We start from the raw sequence: 19151 nt of genomic DNA, 5'->3' as shown, positions 1-19151 counted from the left end.
CTACTAAAAAAATATAAAAAACTAGCCAGGCGAGGTGGCGGGCGCCTGTAGTCCCAGCTACTCGGGAGGCTGAGCCAGGAGAATGGCGAGAACCCGGGAGGCGGAGCTTGCAGTGAGCCGAGATCACGCCAGTGCACTCCAGCCTGGGCAACAGAGCGATACTCCGTTTCAAAAAAAGAAAGAAACTTAACAGAATGCAGTGAGGTCAGGAGGTCAGGCACTTCCAAGAGCGGACCTGTCAGTCAGCCCTTATTCATCCCCGAGTGGGTGTATGGTGGTATTGTGAGAACCTTTACTGGACACTCTGCCAAATAATTGGAGTGGTACTTGTGCTCTAGTTCAGTTAGCTATCTCTTTTACCCTGGCATTTCATGAACCAGAAACAAAACAAAACAAAACAAAACAAAACAAACAAACAAGCACGACATCGTAAAACAAGAGAAGCCTCTCTTAGGCTCTCTTAGGTCCTTTGACTCCCATGTTTATTTAAATACAACTGACATTCCACGAGGTATACCAGATAAATTCAAAGCTAGAAATCAGATAGCTGTGAGGTTCAAATCCCTTCTCCCACAAATAACAATTAATAAGAATGTATATTGCATAAACTATATTTATTACTATCAACAGCAATTTATTAACTATATTTAAAGATGCTATTAAAGGAATAGCAGAACAGTTACGATCCACTAGTAAAATGGTCTAGGAAAATAAAATGACTTTAAATACAGTATTAACTGAGAAAGGTGGTGCTTGTGTTATAATTAAAACCCAATGTTGTGTACAACCTTCATCCCAGATAACACTACTCCTAACGGAAGTATAACCAGAACCTTATAAGGTCTCACTGCTTTATCTAAAGAGCTAACTAGAAATTCTAGAATTAATAACCCTATTTCAAATTGGCTAGGAGGATGGTTTGGTCAATGGAAGGAAACTATAACCTCAATTCTCACTTCTATTACTACTGTATTAGGTATACTTCTCCTTCTCAGATGTTATATTATACCATGCCTCCGGAAGCTAATGACAAAATTAATAATGACAGTTCTTACCAAAACTACTAAAACCTATCTTAACTCTCCCCCACCTTATTCTAAGAGACTTCTCCTCTTAAAAGCTCAAGTAGAACAATTAAGCCAAAACATACTAAAACAGTTTAAAAAGGAAACATCATAAAAATTAAAAGGGAAGGAATTGTAGAAAGCAAAAGTTCCTCTTCAAAGCTTCCCCTTTGAATCATAAATGTTACTGATATCTTTTCTCAAAACTAACTTTCTTCAGGTTTCTTATTTTATAGTAATAACTATCTGTTAAGCCTTAGGTAGCAAATGTAACAGAATAAGCCCACTCTGACTTTAGTATCCATGTTAAACATGCTCACAGGCACGTAGTACATTCTATGTCCTTGTACCTTTGTCAAAATATTCGTGCTGGACGTGCCCAGGCATGTCCCAGCTTGCAGCCTACACTCCTCCCTTGTTTAGGAATATTATTACTTTTCTAAGTCCTTTCTAAGCAACATCCTTTTTTCCTTTGTTCCTCACTGCCTTTATGTATTTTAAAAAGTTTTGAACTGTTAGCTAATCGGGTTTTAGTTTAAATTGTGAGGTCTGCCTCCAGTCAGCGAAGTCAAAACACAGCAATAGGGACCTCATGCATAAGGAATAAATATTCTTATGTCTCTTTTACTTTGTGTATGCTCGTGGCAGAATTGCTGACGGGCACCACCCTTTCTGCAGAAAGTAAAAGTCGCCTTGCTGAGGACACTTTTTGTCTAATTTGTAATTCTTATCTGAGACATCGGGGAATAAGCATTTATTTTCAAAAGTAGTTGTATCTGACTTTTAAAAATTCTACGTATCATTCTGATAAAAATCGAATAAGAGAGAAAAACAAGAAGGGAGAAAAAAATAGAATTCCAAAAGTCCAGAAACGTACAGAAATGGAAGGTCAAAGAGTTACTCCCATCCACCACCCGAGTCCTTCTCCCCAAAGGCCCCCTATGTCTACAGTTGATTGTGACTGATGAGACTTTGGGCGGGCCACGGAGCCTCTGTCTGTGCTTGTATTTCATCAGTCTGATGTGGAGAAAACGGCACGTTGGTAGGATGCTTGAGGATGTAATGCGTGAACACTAAAGCGCTTACCAATACTGCCCCGCACATGTTAAGAACTGTTTATTGTTGGCGGCTGCTGCTGCTGTTGTTACCATGACGCCAATCAGAAACATGAAAATACTCACACATTTGTGCGCATATCTATAATTTTTTGACATAAAAATGAACCTATTGTGCCCACTGCTGAGCACCCCCTTTTTTCTTCCCCCCACCTCTCCTTGGAGGGCAATGAATCCTCGAAAGGGCCCTAATTCACAGTGTTGCGGGCACACCTGCGACGTGCACATCCTGGTATACATATTCAGTATATTTTTGAACAATGCAAAGCATTGCCAGCAAGGTTTCCCCTTCTGTATTTCAAAAGGTCGATTCTGTTAGCCTCCCCGTCGGGGAATCGAACCCCGGTCTCCCGCGTGACAGGCGGGGATACTCACCACTATACTAACGAGGACAAGCCATACACGATTTTCTGCAACTCAGTCTCTAAGACTGTAGCCTTCTCCCGCTGTCGTTCCTACCCTTTGCGGGTCATCCGGCCCGGCGCCGGGCGCCCTGGCCTCCGAGCTTTCCCAGAGCGGGCAGAGGCCCCTTTGAGTGGCTGGAGGCACTGTACGTTCGGAAGCTGAGACACCTGAACTAGCAAAGCGAAGGGCACTCTCTGTATCACCATTCCCAGAAAAGCAACTTGCAAGGCAAGGGGATGTAGCTCAGTGGTAGAGCGCATGCTTTGCATGTATGAGGCCCCGGGTTCAATCCCCGGCATCTCCAGGGTTTTCTTTCTACCTTTTTCCTGCAAATTACAGTCACACAGAAAGGAAGACTGGAAAGAGGACCCAGGGAGCCCCATCAACCTGCCTGCGAAGAAAGCTCCCTTGGAAGGGCCTGCGCCAGCGTACATCCCTGCCCGCAATCACAAATTCCTTGGGCCCCTCCACCAGACATCCGCGTTCAGTAGGTCGGCCATGGGGCCGGCAATATGCCATTTGAAACGAACACTCCCAGTTATTTGTTTCATCAAACAGATAGAAAAGCACTGGATTCCTTAGAAAGGTTCTGCAATTGACCATTCATTAACTCCTGGGGGCCTCATGTCAGGTTCTGTGCACGCGTCGACACCTACTGTGTGCCGGGTAAAGTGTACGTTCCCTGGTATCCCTGGATAAGACAGGCCAGGCAAGCTTTCTCAGCCTTCTTGGACTTTATAGTCTAGTCCCGGAGACTTAACAATAAGCAAGTAGCGATACGTTTTATGAAGACAAGAATAGCGATGAGATGGAAAGTCAGGGGTGCATGAGTGGGGGCTGCTTTAGATTAGCTGCCAGGGGAGTCCCCTGCAGAAACAATGCGTGTAGCGGAGGAAACAGCAGGTGCCCAGGCCCTGAGGCTGGAGAAAGGGCGCTCTGTGTTGAAGGGGCAGGAGGAAAGCCCCGCCCCAGAGCTTAGTGAATGAGGATGAACTTTACCTTCGAAGACACTGGGAGGCCTGACGCAGGGTAACAGACCAGATTTAGGTTTGAAAAGGCTCCCTCTGGCTGCCATGCGGAGAATACACCCTGAGCGTGGGTGGATGTGGGGAGACAGGGAAGGAGGTGCAGCCACCGCCCGGAGAGCTGATGGGTACTTCCTCCAGAGGTGCGGCAGAGTAGGTGCGAGCATGATGGAGTTCATGACAAATTCTGGACGTGGTTGCATAGTATTTCCTAACGCAGGGGTAGCATGCTTTATTACCATTCCTCCTAGCGGTTCGGGTAATTTTGTTTCCTCTCACTGAAGTGTTGTAGTCAGTCATCTGGTACATGCACTTTCCTTGCCTTCTGGCGCCGGTATCTCGATGGGACAGATTTCCACAGGGAGCAATGCAGGGTCAAAGGGCATGGATACTTTTCAAAACGTACTTCTTTCTCTGTCGCCCAGGCTGGAATGCAGTGGTGCGATCATAGTTCACTGCAGCCTCCAAATCCTGGGCTCAAGTGATCCTCCCACCTCAGCCTCCCAGCAGCTGAGACTACAGGTATACTTCACCACCTCCAGCAAACATTTTTCTTTTCTTTCTTTCTTTCTTTTTCTTTTTCTTTTTTTTTTTTTTTTGTAGAGACAGGAGTGTCGCTACATTGTACAGGCTGGTCTGGAAATCCTGGCCTTAAGTGATTCTCTCACCTCAGCCTTCTAAAGTGCTGGGATTACAGGCGTAAACCACCATGCCTAGTTTATTTTAAATATTGCTAGATTTTGGGCCAGGCGTGGTGGCTCATGCCTGTAATCCCAGCACTTTGGAAGGGCCAGGTGCACACATCACCTGAGGTCAGGAGTTTGAGACCAGCCTAGCCAACATGGTGAAACTTCATCTCTACTAAAAATACAAAAAATTAGCTGGGTGTGGTGGCACACACTTGTAGTCCCAGCTACTCGGGAGGCTGAGGCAGGAGAATCACTTGAACTTGGGAGGCAGAGGTTGCAGTGAGCAGATATCGCACCACTACACTCCAGCCTGGGCAACAGAGCAAGACTCCGTCTCAGAAAAAAAAAACAAAAAAACAATAAATATTGCTGGATTTTTTCTAAGGGCTGTGGCAACTTACATATTCTCTAACAATGTGTGAAGGTGCTCTTTTCCTTATATTTTCAGCACTGGCTATGGCCATGATTCTTAATTTTTCCAAATCTGTTGGGTAAGAAGTAGAACTGAATTATTTCTTTGCTTTTTTCCTGCCCACTTTCTAGGGTGTGCATGTTTTCAGGTATCTACCAGCCATGCAGATGCAGTTTTGTCTCTAAATAAATAAATAAATAAAAGCTAAATGACATTGGCCAGGCAATGGTGCTCTTGTTTTTTTGTGGTTTTTTTTTTTTTTTTAAATCCTAGGTATATACCCAAGAGAATGGAAAATATGCATCCACACAAAAACCTGTATATAGCCGGGCGCGGTGGCTCACGCCTGTAATCCCAGCACTTTGGGAGGCCGAGACGGGCGGATCACGAGGTCGGGAGATCGAGACCATCCTGGCTAACACGGTGAAACCCCGTCTCTACTAAAAACATACAAAAAAAAAACTAGCCGGGCGAGGCGGCGGGCGCCTGTAGTCCCAGCTACTCGGGAGGCTGAGGCAGGAGAATGGCGTGATCCCGGGAGGTGGAGCTTGCAGTGAGCTGAGATTCGGCCACAGCACTCCAGCCTGGGCGACAAAGCCAGACTCTGTCTCAAAAAAAAAAAAAAAACAAAAAAAAAACAAAAAAAAAAAACCTGTATATAAATGTTCACAGCAGCTCTATTCACAATAGCCAAAAGATGGAAACAAATAAAAATGTGGTCTATCCATACACTGGGGTATTATCCAGCCATAGGAAGGAATGAAATACTTCAGGAGCTCAAGACCAGCCTGGGCAACATAGCAAGAGCTGGCTGTACTGAAAATTGTAGCCCAGTATGGTGGAGTGTGCCTGTAGTCCCAGCTATTTGGGAGGTAGAAGGATTACTTGAACCCAGGAGATGGAGGCTGCAGTGAACTAGGATTGCACCACTGCACTCCAGCCTGAATGACAGAGTAAGATCCTTTCAAAAAAACAACCAACAAACCAGGCGCGTTGGCTCACCCCTGTAATCCCAGCACTTTGGGAGGCGGAGGCGGGTGGATCACAAGGACAAGAGATCAAGACCATCCTGGCCAACATCGTGAAACCCCATCTCTACTTAAAATATAAAAATTAGCTGGGTGTGGTGGCACGTGCCTGTAGTCCCGGCTACTCAGGAGGCTGAAGCAAGAGAATCGCTTGAACCCGGGAGGCGGAGGTTGCAGTGAGCCAAGGTTGCCCCAATGCAGTCCAGCCTGGTAACAGAGCGAGACTCTGTCTCAAAAAAACAAACAAGGAGCGGAGCAGCGGGCAGGAGGGCGGATGGACCGACTGACGGTAGGGATGGCAGGCGAGCAAGACGGCACAGATGCAGGGCACCTGGAGGAAAGTCTGTTACTATTTTTTTTTTTTTTTTTTTGAGACGGAGTCTCGCGCTGTTGCCCAGGCTGGAGTGCTGTGGCCGGATCTCAGCTCACTGCAAGCTCCGCCTCCCGGGTTCCCGCCATTCTCCTGCCTCAGCCTCCCGAGTAGCTGGGACTACAGGCGCCCGCCACCTCGCCCGGCTAGTTTTTTGTATTTTTTAGTAGAGACGGGGTTTCACCGTGTTAGCCAGGATGGTCTCGATCTCCTGACCTCGTGATCCGCCCGTCTCGGCCTCCCAAAGTGCTGGGATTACAGGCTTGAGCCACCGCGCCCGGCCAAGTCTGTTACTATTACGACGGGGATGTTGGAAATTACTGCTACGGACAAGCCACCCAGTGAAGCCTCACCGAATCCGCATGACTCATAATTTGCTGCTCAACTATGGTCTCTACCGAAAAATGGGCATCCATCGCCCTCACAAAGCCAATGCTGAGCAGATGACATGCAGTCACAGCAATGACTACATTAAATTCTTGCACTCCACCCGTCCAGATAACATGTCGGAGTACAGCAAGCAGATGCAGAGATTCAACACTGGTGAGGACTGTCTGCTATTCGATGGCCTGTTTGAGTTGTCAGTTGTCTACTGGTGGTTCTGTGGCAAGTGCTGTGAAACTTAATAAGCAGCAGACAGTCATTGCTGTGAGTTGGGCTGGGGGCCTGCACCATGCAAAGAAGTCTGAGGCATCTGGCTTCTGTTACGTCAATGATGTCGTCTTGGCCATCCTGGAACCGCTAAAGTATCACCAGAGGGTGCTGTGTATTGACATTGATATTCACCATGGCGACGGTGTGGAAGAGGCCTTCTATACCACAGACCGGGTCATGACTGTGTCCTTTCATAAGTATGGAGAGTACTTCCCAGGAACTGGGGACCTATGGGATATCGAGGCTGGCAAAGGCAAGTATTATGCTGTTAACTACCCGCTCCGAGACGGGATTGAGGACGAGTCCTGTGAGATCATTTTCAAGCCGGTCATGTCCAAAGTAATGGAGATGTTCCAGCCTAGTGCGGTGGCCTTACAGTGTGGCTCAGACTCCCTATCTGGGGATCGGTTAGGTTGCTTCAGTCTAACCATCAAAGGGCACGCCAAGTGTGTGGAACTTGTCAAGAGCTTTAACCTGCCTATGCTGATGCTGGGAGGTGGTGGTTACACCATTTATAATGTTGCCCGGTGCTGGACATACGAGACAGCTGTGGCCCTGGATACGGAGATCCCTAATGAGCTTCCGTACAACGACTACTTTGAATACTTTGGACCAGATTTCAAGCTCCACATCAGTCCTTCCAATATGACTAACCAGAGCACCAATGAGTACCCGCAGAAGATCAAACAGCGACTGTTTGAGAACCTTAGAGTGCTGCCGCATGCACCCGAGGTCCAAATGCAGGCGATTCCTGAGGACAAAATCCCTGAGGAGAGCGGCGATGAGGACGAAGACGACCCTGACCAGTGCATCTCGATCTGCTCCTCTGACAAACGAACTGCCTGTGAGGAAGAGTTCTCCGATTCTGAAGAGGAGGGAGAGGGGGGCCGCAAGAACTCTTCCAACTTCAAAAAAGCCAAGAGAGTCAAAACAGAGGATGAAAAAGAGAAAGACCCAGAGGAGAAGAAAGAAGTCACAGAAGAGGAGAAAACCAAGGAGGAGAAGCCAGAAGCCAAAGGGGTCAAGGAGGAGGTCAAGTTGGCCTGAACAGACCTCTCCAGCTCTGGCTTCCTGCCGAGTCCCTCACCTTTCTCCCCCAACCTGTCAGAGTTTATATTTTCTTTCTTTCTTTTTTTTTTTTGAGACGGAGTCTCGCTCTGTGGCCCAGGCTGGAGTGCCGTGGCCGGATCTCAGCTCACCGCAAGCTCCGCCTCCCGAGTTTACGCCATTCTCCTGCCTCAGCCTCCCGAGTAGCTGGGACTACAGGTGCCCGCCACCTCGCCCGGCTAGCTTTTTGTATTTTTTTGGTAGAGACGGGGTTTCACCGGGTTAGCCAGGATGGTCTCGATCTCCTGACCTCGTGATCTGCCCGTCTCGGCCTCCCAAAGTGCTGGGATTACAGGCTTGAGCCACCGCGTCCAGCCTTCTTCCCCAGTTCTTAACTTTGAACCATAAAGGGTGCCAGGTCTGGGTGAAAGGGATACTTTTATGCAACCATAAGACAAAATCCTGAAATGCCAAGTGCCCGCTTAATAGCTTTGGAAAGGTGCCCTTATTGAACATTCTAGAAGGGGTAGCTGGGTCTTCAAGGATTTCCTGTTCTTTCCAGGCTCCTAAGGTAACATCAGCCTGTTTTCATACCTTCCCACTGGCCTCAAGTGAGCCAAGAAACGCTGCCGGCCCGGTCTTCTCCTAATTCTGCAGGTGGAGGTGCTAGTCTAGTTTCCTTTTTGAGATACGATTTTCATTTTTGTGAGCCTCTTTGTAATAAAATGGTACATTTCTAAAAAAACAAACAAAAAAACAACAACAAAAAAGGCAACAAGAGATAAATGTCCAGAAAGCGCAAATCCAGAGACAGAAAGTGAATTCGTGGGGCCTGGAGCTGGGGGAACTGGGAGAAATGGGGCAGACTGCTGATGGGTACGGGGTATCTTTTTAGGGCTAGAAAAATGCTCTGGAATCAGGTCATGGTAATGGTTGCACAACTGTGATATACTAAAAGCAACTGTATACCTTCAAATGAATTTTATGGTATGTTAATTACCTAACATTTTTTAAAAAGCATCACCTAATTACAACTGTGGACGCTTGGCTGTGGAGTGCGATGAGGAGGCAGGGACGTCCCTAAGGAGGCTGCCCCGGCACCTGAGACAGCGGCGGGAATGATGGCTTCCGCTTTCATCTCAGAATTGCCAGCCCATGTGCAGTGGGATTTCAGGAAAGCTGGAGGTCAGTACTTTTGAGTGGGAAACAGCTCAATTCTACATGTTAGTGAGGAATTCAGGTCTTCCTCAATCACTGGGCGGGTTAAGCAAACGTGTCTGCAGGGCCCTGGCTCACGGCCCTGCCTTGGGCTCCTGGGGAGGAACCTGGAGCGAGAAGGGCCGGGCTGCCATCTTGGCTATGGGGCAGGTGGGGAGAGGCAGCTGCTCGGGCTTCGAGAGCATCCAGGGAGGTAAGTAAACCCAGCGAGGAGAGGCCTCCCTAGAGCAGATGGCAGTACTGGGAAGGCAGGTCGGCCACCAGGCCGCGTCCCGCGACAGCACACTCGCCACCTGGGTGTCCTTCCCCAAGCGTATTCCACAAAATAATCTGGGTGCAAGGAACATTTTATTCCATAACTGTCTCCACCAAAGCTGCAGAAGCAAAGCCAGGAGCGGACTCCATCCTGCGAGCGCTGGGCTCTGGGGAGACGTCCGGGCCCTCACCATGGAGGACGGAAGGGCAGGGGCCTCCCGACTCCTTGGTCCTGTCTGGGGTGCTCCTGTCTCTCTTGCTGGGGGACCTACCCCTCCCACCTCGGCCACAGAAGAACAAGGGAGACAAACTGAGGGTTCTGCAGTCCCCATTCAAGGCCAGCAGAATAGTCCTGTGGCCCCAGCCTAGCTAGGCCCATCCTCTGCGGCATGGCAATGGTGACCAAGCACGGCCAAGGTCAGCTCCGCTCCCTGCCGTCTGAGAGCTGACCACAGGCAGACGAGATGCTCGCTCCCCGCAGCCGTAACACAGGAAAGGTGCCGGCGTCCACCCTCCCAAGAAGGCGTGGAGCCTGGGGGCCCCGAGCCGGGCCCCTCAAGGTCAACGCACAGCTCGGTGGCTCACCTAACATCTGGGACGGCTGTGAGGCCAGGGCTGGGCGGACCTCCCTGACTCTAGAGGGAAGAATTGCAGAAAGGATGAGCCCTCCACGTGCCTCCTTGGCCTTCTGGTAGGGCAGCGGGGAAGGGACTGCAGAGACCTCCGGCCCTGCTGCTCCACGGCGGACTAATGTAGTCCAAAGAGCACACTGAACAGAACAGCGTCCAGCACGTGAGATGAAATCATCATCCACCATGTAATAATCAGTTCAAAAAGTCACCCCCAGGCCAGACGGCACGGGCAGCAGCACGCTTCATACGGTATCGAGTTCTCATGGACGAGGTTCCCAGGGCTTGACCTGCTTCCCGAGAGCAGGCCATGAAGCCCACGCCAGGCAGTCATGGTCGCAGGGTGACAGGCTGCTGCCAGCCCTCCAGTCTTCGGCCCTCCAGCCAGGTGTCCGGTCAGTGGTCAGTTGTGGGGGGCCAGGCTTTCTCGATATCGGGGTGCATGGCCTGTGGAAGCCACTCACAGTACTCGGCCAGCAGGTCTGCAGGGGAGGGAAGGAGGATAGTGTCAGGGTGACCCTGGGCCCAGGGACTCTCCTGACGTGGCAGGAAGCTGGCCAGCAGCCATGGGGCCAGATCCTTCTGCCAAGCCAGGGCTGACTGTGCACAAAGCACAAAGCCCCTGCTTCGGTGACCCCATCCTGTCCACTCCCATCCCCTGGCCCTGGTCAAACTCACATTTGGGGTTTTTCTTCCAAGCAGCCAGCAAGGCTTCACGGCAGTCAGCCTTCTCTGCAACCAGGGCTCGCAGGAGGCTCTCCGTCCGGGGCTGCAGCCTGTGGGGCAGGGATGCAGGTTGGTGGCAGGCAGCCAGGGCACAGACCAGCTGCTGCTGGGGGCCTGAAAACAGGGCAGGCATCACCACCCTACCGGCCCCACCCCGCAGGGTAAAGAGCTGGCTGGGCATGGTGACATGCACCTGTAGCCCCAGTTACTCGGGAAGCTGAAGTAGGAGGATCCCTTGAGCCCAGGAGTTGGAGGCTGCAGTGAGCCATGATTATACCACTGCACTCCAGCCTGGGTGACAGGGCAAGACCTTGTCTCAAAAACAAACAAATTGGTTGGGCGTGGTGGCTCATGCCTGTAATCCCAGCACTTTGGGAGGCTGAGGCAGGTGGATCACCTGAGGCCAGGAGTTCGAGACCAGCTTGGCTAACATGGTGAAACCCTATCTCTACTAAAAATCCAAAAATATTTGCCGGGCATGGTGGCGGGTGCCTGTAATCCCAGCTACTCAGGAGGCTGAGGCAGGAGAATCACTTGAACCCGGGAGGCAGAGGCTGCAGTGAGCCGAGATTGCGCCATTGTACTCTAGCCTGGGCAACAAGAACAAAACTCTGTCTCAAACAAACAAGCAAACAAAACTCAAAAGCAAAAAAACCAAAATTCTCTAGACAGGCCTTCTAAAAAATAAATAATAATAATAAAATAAAAGAGAAAGCAAAGGGTCCCCTTCCCCTAATCATCCTGGGACAGAAGGCTCTAGATCCCACCTCCTCCCATCCACCCTGGCTGCCTCTGGCCCACATTCCTTGCCCACCAAGGCTGCTCCATGCATGCAACTTGTCTCATCTGGAACCTTCCTCCAGATTTGTGCCCTGCTCCGGCCCTGCCTCCTCTGAATCTGCCCAGTGAGGCTCTCCTCGACCAGCCCAATCGCACTCCACCCCAAGCCCATTGAGGCCTCACTCATGTCCTGCTCTGTCCCTCTGGGGCCGAGCGACGCCACTGTAGGACAGAGACCGTGTCTGTATCCCAGCCCCGAGAACATGACTGGGACAGGGCCGCACTGGAAAACGTGAGCTGGGTGACTGACGCTGCTCCTGACAGCCCAGCAGCAGGTGCTGTGCAACACACCCCATCTTGAGTCCCTGGCACCTGCCTGCACCTTTAGGTCTGCCTCCAGTGCTCCAAGCCCCTGCACCACAGGCTCCGCCAGTCCCAGGAAGGGGGAGGTGTCTGTGGGTCTGGACCACAGGCAGGAGGAGAGCAGGAGGAGGTGGAGGGCAAGGGTGAGCCCTGAAGCAGAGGTGGTGGGCGGGATGGGGCAGGGGTCTGCTCAGCTGGAAGTCCCTAGGGCCAGGATGCCTCTCACTGACACCAGGCAACTCTCAGGAAGCAGCCCAGTGTCTCCCCTACCCCAGATTCATGCCCACCAAGAACATCAGCGTGTGACCTTATATGGAAAGAGGGTCATTGCAAATGTCATGAGTTAAGGAGAGGTCACCCTGGAGTAGGGTGGACCCTGAATCCAATGACTGGTGTCCTTATAAGGAGAGAGCACAGGGAGGGAGACTAGAGACACACAGAGAGACGGCCACATGAAGATGGAGGCAGAGGCTGCCGTGATGTGGCCACAAGCCCAGGAGGCCAGCAGAGGCAAGAGGGACCCTCCCCGAAAGCCGATGCACAGAGCGTGGCCCTGCAGCCTTCAGACCTGAGCACACGCTTCGGATCTTTTAAGCCTCCCCGTGTGAGGTGCTCTGTCCCAGCAGCCCTGGGGAGGTCATTCAGGCCTCCAGCCCTCCTGCCCACTGCAAGCAGTACCTGGCCCACGTCTTCAGCATGGTGCTGGGGCTGGACAGCAGACAGCTCTGGTATGAGGCCAGCTTGCGGAAGACCTGATGAGAGACCACAGGAAGGGGTGAGGCTGCTGCTGCCCACGGTACCTGAGATGAGGGCCTGGAGCCGCTGTGCCACCTACCTGTCCTTCCAGCAGGAACCGGGCAAAGTGCTTGTAGCGGTCAATGCCCTCTGGAAAATCCACCTCGATGGCGGGGAGCGGCCAGCCCACGCGATCTGGAGGGCAGGAGTCAGTGAGCCAGGACCCTCTTGTAGCTGACCGCCTGAGTCCCATCCCTCCCCCACCCAAGACACACACAGCCAGGGGCAGGGGACAGGGCCATGCGTCCAAGAAGCCCACGGCTGTGGGAGGCTCAGGTTGCCTGGGACACTGCCCCAACTCACAGAACACGCTGGCTCGGTGACACAGCACCCGCCCCCGCTCGGGGCAGTAGGTAGGGGCTGGCTCCTCCAGGGGCTTGTCAAACTGGCAGTAAGAGGGAAGCAGGGCCGGGATCCACTGGACCTCCACGCTAGAGATGCCTGGGGGCCGGGGGAGGAAGCTGGGGTTACAGCGGCACCCTCTGTGGGAGGGGCTCCCATGCCTCTGCCCCAGGGTCCCAGCCACACCCCCATCACAGCCACCATCGGGGGACAAGGGGCTGTCCCCAGGCCTCAGCACCTTTCATGTACATCTTGGTGGTCTCCATGATTTCCTGGTAGACCACAAACTCGGGGAGCTCTTTGAAAAGGACGGAGCTGGGGTGGATGAAGACAGGGTCGTCGAGGAGAGGGGTCTGCAGAGAATGGAGGTGATGTGGTCAGTAAGGAACCCAAGCCCAGGGTCTCTGCATACTCTCAACCCAGGAGACTCTGAATATCCACTCCAGCCACAAAAGTGGGAGAGTGTTCCATCTGCCAGGAAACGCGGCCCATCTGCACACCGGAGTCTGATCTAGCCATGAAAAGGAAGGAAGTGCCAGGTGCGGTGGCTCATGCCTATAATCTAACACTCTGGGAGGCCAAAGCAGGTGGATCATCTGAGGTCAAGAGTTCGAGACCAGCCTGGCTGGTTTCACCATGTTGATGAAACCCCATTTCTACTAAAAATACAAAAAATTAGCTGGGTGTGGTGGCGCACACCTGTAATCCCAGCTACTCCGGAGGCTGAGGTAGGAGAATTGCTTGAACCTGGGAGGTGGAGGTTGCAGTGAGCCAAGATCATGCCATTGCACTCCCAGCTTGGGCAACAAGAGCAAAACTCCATCTCAGAAAATAAAAAAAAAAAAAAGGAAGCACCCACGCCCGCCATGGCATGGATGGGGCTTGAAAGCATCACACTAAGTGAAAGAGGCCAGACACGGAAAGCCATGTATGTTAAGATTCCACTCATGCCACATGTCCAGTACAGGCAGATCCACCGACGGAAAGCAGGATCATGAAAACGGTGGTGAAGGGGAACTGGGGACTCGTAGCTTACAGGTGTGGGGTTTCTTTGTTGGGTAATAAAAATGTTCTAAAGTTAACTATGCTAATGGTTGCAAAACTCTGTGAAAATACTAAAAACCACTGAATTGAACACTTTAAATGGGTTTAAATGCAGGCCAGATGCAGTGGGTCACATCTGTAATCCCAACAGTTTGGCAGCCCAAGGTGGAAGGATTGCTAGAGGCCAGGAGTTCAAGACCAGCCTGGGTAACACTGCCTGTAAGCCCAGCATTTTGGGAGGCTGAGGCAGGCAGATCATTTGAGGCCAGGAGTTTGAGACCAGCCTGGCCAAAATGATGAAACCCCTTCTCTAGTAAAAACACAAAAATTAGCTGGCTGTGGTGGCACGTGCCTGTAATCCCAGCTACTTGGGAGGCTGAGGCAGGAAAATGGCTGGAACCCAGGAGATGGAGGTTGCAGTGAGCTGAGTTCGCGCCACTACATTCTAATCTGGGCAACAGAGTGAGGCTCTGTCTCAAAAAACAAAACAACAACAACAAAATTAGTCCCAACTACTCAGGAGGCTGAGGCAAGAACGTTGTTTGTGCCTGGGAATTTGAGGCTCCAGTGAGCTATGATTGTGCCACTGTACTCTATCCTGGGCAGCAGAGCGAGACCCCGTTTCTAAGAAAAACAGAAAACCCAAAAAGAGTTTAAATGCTGTGTGAATTCTATCTCCATTAAACTGTTATTAAAAAAAAAAAGTTGGGAGTGAGAAACTAACCAAGGAAGATGTGATTCTACTGCAAGCCCCACTTGTTCCTCGGTGGGGACCCACAACTGAGGGGGACAGGCCTCCCCAAGACCCCGAGGACCCAGCCTGCCTGCCCCTCGCCAGGTGCCCCGACCGTGCCCCAAGCTACCCTGGCAGGGAGACGGTGGGGGCCCCACCTTGTAGGCATTCCTCCACTTGTCCTCCAGCAGCTCCTCGCTCTGGACCCTGCGGGCCAGGTGGTCCCCCAGGCCGGCCGTCACGATCTGTCGCAGGTAGGTTACCTGGCTCTCGGTGGGCGGCTGCATCTTGGGATCCACGAAGAGCTCAGCCTCTGGGCACACGGCATTGACTGAGGGGAGATCCAAGAGTGAGGATGGTGGTGGCGAGGCCTGGGGCCAGCTCTGCCCTGACCTCCTAGAAAGTCCCAACCATGTTCAGTGCTTTAGCCTCAGCCACTCCCCAGAGGCCACCGGCAGGACCCAAAGCCCCCAGCAGGCAGGACTGCAGCCGCCCCCCAGCCCCACCTTCTCCCTTGGGACAAAGCCTCATATCCTGCCTGGTCAGCAGAGCATTTTGCTAGGAGACGGCCCTCCCCCAACACCCAGGTGGCCTCAGACTCAGTTCTGGTCCATGATGTGAAGAAGGAAGTTGCGGCTGGAATTCCTGGGAACGTTCAATACAGGAAAAGGACAGCCGGCGGGTGCCCTGGCCTTGTCCTTCCCTTCTCCTGCCCGGAAGGCAGGGGCGACCAAGCCTCCAACTACCTCCTCAGCCCATGAGGTGACCTTAGGATGGAAGGCGCAGAGAATGGCAGGAGGATGGCAGCAGAGAAATGCCCTGGGCTGCTGACTCAGTGGCTTCTCTTCCTTGCAACAATAAAGGTCTAATGTCACCAAGCCACTGTAACCAGTGCTATCTAGAGGCTGACTGCAATTCTGAGCTGCTGCACCTGGAATGGGCTGTTCTGGAAAGCCACAGCCAGAGGGACGCAGAGCACAGTGACAGGGCCACCACCATGCACCTGGCGCTGGGAGAAGGATCGGCTGGAAGAGAGCCATCAATCCTGGCATCAAACCCTGGGCTCTCCTTGAATGGAAGGCAAATTCCCCACTAGCCTTGGGTAAAAGAACGTGGCCTGCCCAGAAGAGACCCAGTGTCCAGGCTGCCCTCTGTACGCATGGTCCTCTTGCCATATGTTGGAGGACATTTCCTTCCTCTCAAGCTTCCCTGGGTGTTGGTGGCAGGAAGGATTATGTGCTGCTGGGCTGAGGTAGAGTCCAGGGCAAGGCCTCATCCTTCTGCATGAGAAGGGTCTGGGGGACATGTGGGAGGGAAGGGAGTCCAGGCCAGAGCAGTGATGGAAAACAGCAGGGCATCACCAGGGAAAAGGTGAAACCGAGAGACGACCTGGTGGGGGAAGGCACAGGCTGGCAGCTCGAATCTGTCAGTGCCCTGCTCGTGTGCACATTCCCTCGTGCCTGGAAAAGCTCCCCCAAGTATTGATTTAGGGTTATAAAAATATTTTGGTGAGTACCAAGTGTGCAAACATGGACTCTATGGATCACTTTTTCAAACATTTCAAGTGCCCAGGTCGGGGTGCCCACCGGGTGCAGCAGCATATGCTGGCGCGGGGCCGTACCTGCGCTGGTCAGCTGGCCCCGCAGGCGCCGGATCTCCATCATGGCTTTGTACCGCAGCCCGTTGGCTTCGCAAAACTGGGGTGTGCAGCCGGCATACTCACAGGCTCCCACGGCACCTAGGGGACGAAGAGGGGGCATGCTCTCTCTCTGATCCATCCCATGCCTGGGTGACCCCCCCACCACCCTCCACCAGGCAGGGCACTAACCCAGCAGCACCATGAGGTCGCCGAGCTTCAGAGAAGCCCCCTGCCCTGCCCAGGTCCTCTTCATCTGGGCCACCCAGGCCCGCTTGCTCTTCAGCCTGGCGAGCTCCTCGTCACTGGCTGCCGGTCTGCAAACACACACATACTGTCCGGGCTGGGTTCCCTGCTGCACTCAGGGCCTCAGCGGGGGGAACTCTTTTATTCATCAGGACAGGCTCAGAGGCCTTGTGGAGTCACCGATGAATGAAATTCAGGTATCAAGGTCCAGCTCAAAATTCACCATTGGCAGCCACCGCTGCACCGTTGCTTTTTTTCTTTTTTTTGAGATAGAGTCTCGCTCTGTCGCCCAGGCCGGAGTGCAGTGGCCCGATCTCGGCTCACTGCAAGTTCTGCCTTCCAGGTTCACACCATTCTCCTGCCTCAGCCTCCCGAGTAGCTGGGACTACAGGCGCCTGCCACCATGCCTGGCTAATTTTTTGTACTTTTTTTAGTAGAGACGGGGTTTCACCGTGTTAGCCAGGATGGTCTCGATCTCCTGACCTCATGATCCACCCATCTCGGCCTCCCAGAGTGCTGGGATTACAGGCGTGAGCCATCGTTCCCGGCCACTGCACCATTTTTAAGTAAAAAAAAACTCTGCAAACTGCTTAAATAGCCACCAAGGTGGACTGGATAAATGAATGATGCCAGTAGCTTCCAAACCTGAAAATAATACTAACACTTACATATGTGTCAGGCACGGCTCAAAGAGCTTTGCTTGTGTTAACTCATTTAATTCTACCAACAATCCAATTATCATCATCATCATTATCCCCATTTTCCAGATGGAGAAAATGAAGCTCAGAGTGGTACAGTCACTTGCCTAAGGCCACACAGCTCAGAATGGCAGAGGGAGATTTGAACCAGACCTGAGCTCTCAGTCACCATGCTATAGAGCCTTGACACCAGCATTGCGCAGGCAGTCTTAGAGATGCTGGGACCAGGAGATGCTGATCAGGGGATCTGGGCAGAGGCCAAGACACCTCGGTTTTCAAGACCTTACATGTGACAGTTAATTTTGTGTCCACTTAACTGAGCAAAGGGATGTCCAGATAGCTGGTTAAGCTCTATTTCTGGGTGTGTCTTTGAATTGGTGACCGGCGTAAAGCTACTGCCCTCCCCAGTGTGGGTGGGGGCCGCATCCGATCCACTGAGGGCCCAAGTAGGCAGAGGAGGTGTGACTTCGGGCTCTGCTGACTGTGTGAGCTGGGTCTTCCCTGCCCTTGACGCTCCTGGTTCCTGCGCCTTCAGACCCCGACTGAAACGGACACCACTTTTTGTTTCTCCAGAGAACCCTATTATTCTCCCCAAGGGATTCTGATGAATAGCTGGGATTAGAGGTGTCCACCACCACGCCTGGTTTTTTATTTTTAGTAGAGACAGGGTTTCACCGTGTTGGCCAGGCTGGTCTCAAACTCCTGACCTCTTGAGTAATCTGCCTGCCTCGGCATCCCAAGTGCTGGGATTACAGGCGTGAGCCACCATGCCTGGCTAAAGCTGCTTTTGAAGTTCAGATGCACTGACCCTGAAAAGATACAGGATGCAGAAAAGGCAAGTTGCAGGACCATCTGATCTCATTTCCTCAAAGTAAATCTCTGTCCGTGCAGAGCACAGGGAAAGGTCTGGAACTGCACTGGCCAATTTGGTGGCCACTAGCCACATGTGGCTGTTTAAATTTAAGCTACTAAAAATAAGTAAGGTTTTAAGTCAGTTTGTTGCCGCAATTGCCACATTTCACAGGCTCAGACCACGTGCGGTTAGTGGCTGCAGTATGGAATGGCCCACGCAGTGACGTGGCCTAAAGTTAAGTTCCTGGTTAGGGTGGGTGAGACTGGGGAGGGGAGGTGGAGGAGGATAAACAAAGAAAAACCATCCAAATATCAAAAGATTCCCCAGTGTCCACCTAACTGCCTTCCCAACTAGTGTCTGCTCTGTCATCTGACAAGATGGTCCAAACACAGGCAGACTGACCCTAAGGGAAGCAAGCAGCGGGCTTTGCACAAGATGCAGAGGCTCACAGAGTCAATGAAGTGACATCGTGGGCCTGCCTGCTCCATTCACAGTTGACGAGACCTGGTGGCAGCAGAAGCCTGGCTCACAGCTGAGGCAGAGATGGTCACAACTGATGGCGTGAAAGGCTGTTTCAGGAGGAATGATGTGAACACTGAAGACTTACGAAGTCCTTGAGAAACTCAAGTTGCTTCCAGAAATTTCTGCAGAAATGACCCCTTTTATCATCAAGCTGCCAAAGGCAGATCTATGCCACAGGATGCCAGGAAATCATTAAATAATTGTTCATTCTAAGAATCAGCATGTAGTCATGATCTGTAAGTAAATTTTGTTAAATACACAATGCACTAAACACACTTTCAACATACTTTCACAGTCTTAGTGTCACTTTTCTTTTTCTTTTTTTAGAGAAGGGTCTCACTGTTGCCCAGGCTGGAATACAGTGGTGCGATCTCAGCTCACCACAACCCTCTACCTCCTGGGTTCAAATGATTCTCATGCCTCAGCCTCCCAAGTAGCTGGGATTATAGGCATGCGCCACCACGCCTGGCTAATTTTTGTATTTTTTTTTTTTTTTTTGAGA

General features: G+C 51.7%; 1 protein-coding gene, 1 long non-coding RNA gene, 2 other non-coding genes and 1 pseudogene across 7 annotated transcripts in view; 3 read left to right on the top strand and 2 right to left on the bottom strand.

Moving 5' to 3' along the window:
• LOC105493619 (uncharacterized) overlaps positions 1-19151 on the top strand; it is a 36171-nt gene that overhangs the window by 14998 nt on the left and 2022 nt on the right. For 2 of the 3 annotated variants that reach the window (XR_011608700.1, XR_011608703.1), the window contains 2 exons: positions 8828-8994; positions 18622-18749. This is a non-coding gene — a long non-coding RNA (uncharacterized lncRNA). Of the gene's footprint in view, positions 1-8827; positions 8995-18621; positions 18750-19151 lie in introns of those variants that run through there. The other variant, XR_011608702.1, reaches the window with a different exon arrangement.
• Positions 2500-2571, bottom strand: TRNAD-GUC (transfer RNA aspartic acid (anticodon GUC)). The gene has a single exon. It is a non-coding gene; the product is annotated as a tRNA-Asp (tRNA).
• Positions 2817-2888, top strand: TRNAA-UGC (transfer RNA alanine (anticodon UGC)). Its single transcript has one exon. It is a non-coding gene; the product is annotated as a tRNA-Ala (tRNA).
• Positions 6013-7864, top strand: LOC105495441 (histone deacetylase 1 pseudogene; annotated as a pseudogene).
• The window catches only part of LOC105495438 (DEAH-box helicase 37), a 44844-nt gene continuing 35055 nt past the window's right edge, over positions 9363-19151 (bottom strand). For both annotated transcript variants that reach the window (XM_071070816.1, XM_071070817.1), the window contains 9 exons: positions 16523-16647; positions 16316-16432; positions 14853-15025; positions 13156-13270; positions 12879-13016; positions 12616-12710; positions 12459-12532; positions 10590-10687; positions 9363-10393 (listed from right to left, as the gene is read on the bottom strand). In XM_071070816.1, coding sequence (XP_070926917.1) covers positions 10308-10393; positions 10590-10687; positions 12459-12532; positions 12616-12710; positions 12879-13016; positions 13156-13270; positions 14853-15025; positions 16316-16432; positions 16523-16647 — 1021 coding nt within the window. In that variant the 3' untranslated portion in view covers positions 9363-10307. The remainder of the gene's footprint in view (positions 10394-10589; positions 10688-12458; positions 12533-12615; positions 12711-12878; positions 13017-13155; positions 13271-14852; positions 15026-16315; positions 16433-16522; positions 16648-19151) is intronic.

The sequence above is a fragment of the Macaca nemestrina genome, chromosome 10 (assembly GCF_043159975.1).
Source record: "Macaca nemestrina isolate mMacNem1 chromosome 10, mMacNem.hap1, whole genome shotgun sequence".
NCBI lineage: Eukaryota > Metazoa > Chordata > Mammalia > Primates > Cercopithecidae > Macaca > Macaca nemestrina.
Note: the sequence above shows the minus strand (reverse complement) of the source record. Positions and strands in the feature narration are given on the sequence as shown.